At 40.0% G+C, this 2,846-nt stretch overlaps 1 protein-coding gene across 1 annotated transcript in view; it reads left to right on the top strand.

Moving 5' to 3' along the window:
- TAF1B (TATA box binding protein (TBP)-associated factor, RNA polymerase I, B, 63kDa) overlaps positions 1–2,846 on the top strand; it is a 109,111-nt gene that overhangs the window by 98,517 nt on the left and 7,748 nt on the right. The window contains exons 11-12 of the mRNA XM_012662432.1: positions 1,287–1,357; positions 2,210–2,432. Coding sequence (XP_012517886.1) covers positions 1,287–1,357; positions 2,210–2,432 — 294 coding nt within the window. The remainder of the gene's footprint in view (positions 1–1,286; positions 1,358–2,209; positions 2,433–2,846) is intronic.

The following is a 2,846-nucleotide window of genomic DNA, read 5'->3' as shown; positions in this document are numbered from 1 at the left end:
GAGTATCCACTAGGCAGGCAATTTGTCAAGCAGTAGATAATAATTACTTCTGATTATCGTATAAGATTTAAAGAAACTGTATGTATATTATCTTAATTATTCCTTACAACAGCCCTGTGAAAGTCGAAGACAAGTTCAGAGATGCTCAATTCATTTTTTCATTCATCTATTCATCCATTCATCCTTCAACAAATGTTTAAATGAGTGCCTACTATATGCCATTCCCTGCCAACACTAGGGACATAAAAACAACTGAGACAGTCTTTGCCTTTGAGAACCTCCATAAGTTATCACTCAAGGTCATACCACTAGAAAGTAGCAGAGCCAGGCCCTCTGATTCAATACCCTTTCCTGTTGCCACAGTGCCTCTCAAAACGAGAAAATGGCCTGGGATCAAGAAGAAGGTAGATTCATTTTTTGTTGTAAATTACGAAAGTCTTCTACTTTAGGGAACTCAAAAGTAATTAAAATAAGTCTAAAAATGAACATTATTATCTTTGTTCCAGAGCAGTAGTGTCTGTCTGGCAAAGTTGAGCAATGGCCACTAGAACCAGAAATAGGACATGTCACTTCTCTTGGGCCTGAGTCCAGACTGGTCACCCCTGATCCGCAGGAACCCAGATGACTCTTAGTCTTTGTCCTGGAGGGAACCCCAAGGGCCAGATCAATGCAGGATCTCCATTTTGCAGAACCTCCCTAGCTGCCCTTCCCTAGACAAGAATAGGTTGAGTCAATGCAGGGATTGTTAGGACTGTGTCATCCTGGAATCCAGATCTTTCCTCCTCATGTACAACAGGAATAGGATGGATTTCCTGGTGTCCAGTGCCAGAGAGAGGGCACTTACTGTTCACTGTGTATGAGTAGTCAGAATCAGAAGTACCGTGACTTAATCCTCAGCAAGAAGGCAAGTGGGGCAAAGGCAAGGAGGAGCAGTTGTTTCTTAGGTGGCTGCACTTTATGAGAAAGAGCAACAAGGGAAATTTATGGTGAGGCAAACCATTTCTGCACTTTTTGTATTATTAATAGCTTCTCCAAGACCACTCAGCATCTGGGAGGCTTTGAGGAGGAGCACACCATTCTGCTGGCCTGCTCTCTCAGTCAGTGCTTCCTTCCAGGACGTAAGCTTAGGAGACAGTGTAGACATGCGCCAGTAGGCCCTTCTGAGCCAGAACTATTACACTGACTCTCAGGAATTTCAGATATTGCTTCAGAGGAACTGTTCTCCGAAATGTGTTTAGGTCCATTTTGTCTCCATCCTGCTCCAACAGTTTTTCTGCCATGTACAGGTACATGTGGAAAAGTGAAAAGCCACTCTACTACTCATTCATCGACAAACCAGTAGTATATAAAAGAAGAGGTGAGTTGAATTTCCCCTTGTTAATACGAAGGAACAACACAGTTGTAGAAAAGCTAAATATCTGGACTTGAACAGTGAGTTCATAAAGTAAATTTTTTTACTTTTTTAAACAAATGTTTCAGTGCGCATATACATCCAAAGGAACATCATCCTGTGCAAGGAATCTCCACAGGAATCTGTTTCAGGAACATGCCATTGCTCAAAACAGAGCTAAAGTTCCTACCAAATTCTAAAACCCTACATTTCTGTGACTTTTAGAATTCTTTGTAGAATTGCCATTAGATTGTATATTCTTTTTTTTTTTCAATTGTGGCCAGACACAGTGGCTTATGCCTGTAATCCCAACACTGCGGGAGGCTGAGGCAGGAGCATCACTTGAGGCCAGGAGTTCAAAACCAGCCTGGGTAACATAGCAATACTCCATCTCTACAAAAAATAAGAAACATTTGCTGGGTGTGGTGGTGTGCACCTGTAGTCCCGGCTACTTGAGAGGCTGAGGCAAAAGGATTGCTTGAGGCAAGGAGTTTGAGGCTGCAGTGAGCTATGATTGCACCACTGCACTCCAGCCTGGGCAACAGAGTGAGACCCTGTCTCTAAAAATAAATAAGTAAAATAAAAAAATAGATAGTGGTAAAATATACGTGGTATAGAATTACCATTTTAACCATTTTAAAGTAGTTCCTCCATTCCCCTCATCCAGTTTTAATTTCCCCTAACGTTATCCTCTTACATTACCATAGTACATTTGTCAAAACCAACATTGGTACCTTCCTATCAAGTAAACTCCAGGCTTTAGTTGTGATTTAACATTAGTTTTTATTTTATTCCTTTCCTTTTTTCCTCCATTTCCAGACATGGTGGTGAATCTACAAAAACAATTTAGCACACTGGTTGATTTGACACCAACTGTTGAAAAAAAACGCCCCTCAAGTTTTCAGTTCAACTGGACTGAAGAAGACACTGATAGAACTTGTTTCCATGGACACAGCCTCCAGGGAGTCCTGAAGGAGAAAGGCCAGTCACTGCTAACCAGGAATTCATCATATTGGCTTAGTACACAGAAATTCTGTAAAGGGTACGTAATGCTTTTAGAAAAAGTCATGTATAATTTAAGCAGTTAACCATAATAAGAGCCAGATAGGTTATTTGTTGGAATTAGAAGCTAGTGAGCTTATAGTTAAGAAAATCAGAATTATCCTTTCAGTTTTGTGTGAGAGTTTTAGGAAAGCTGGTAAAAATCCGGAAAGATTGACGTAGCACATTTAGCACAAACTGTTCCTCCTAGCTGAATTAACCAAACAGTACAAGTGTCAGTGAATGCTCAGGAAAATGCACGGTGTTTTTTTGGTACATATTATTTCTTTTTCTGGATGAGTGACATATATCATGTCCTTTTATCTCTTAATACTTTAAGTATTTCCTAAAAATAAGGATATTCTCTTAAGTAACCACAGTACAGTTATCAAATTAAGGAAGTTTAATATTGATA

Source organism: Propithecus coquereli, unplaced genomic scaffold (assembly GCF_000956105.1).
Source record: "Propithecus coquereli isolate 6110/MARCELLA unplaced genomic scaffold, Pcoq_1.0 Scaffold764, whole genome shotgun sequence".
NCBI classification, from domain to species: Eukaryota; Metazoa; Chordata; class Mammalia; order Primates; family Indriidae; genus Propithecus; species Propithecus coquereli.
Note: the sequence above shows the minus strand (reverse complement) of the source record. Positions and strands in the feature narration are given on the sequence as shown.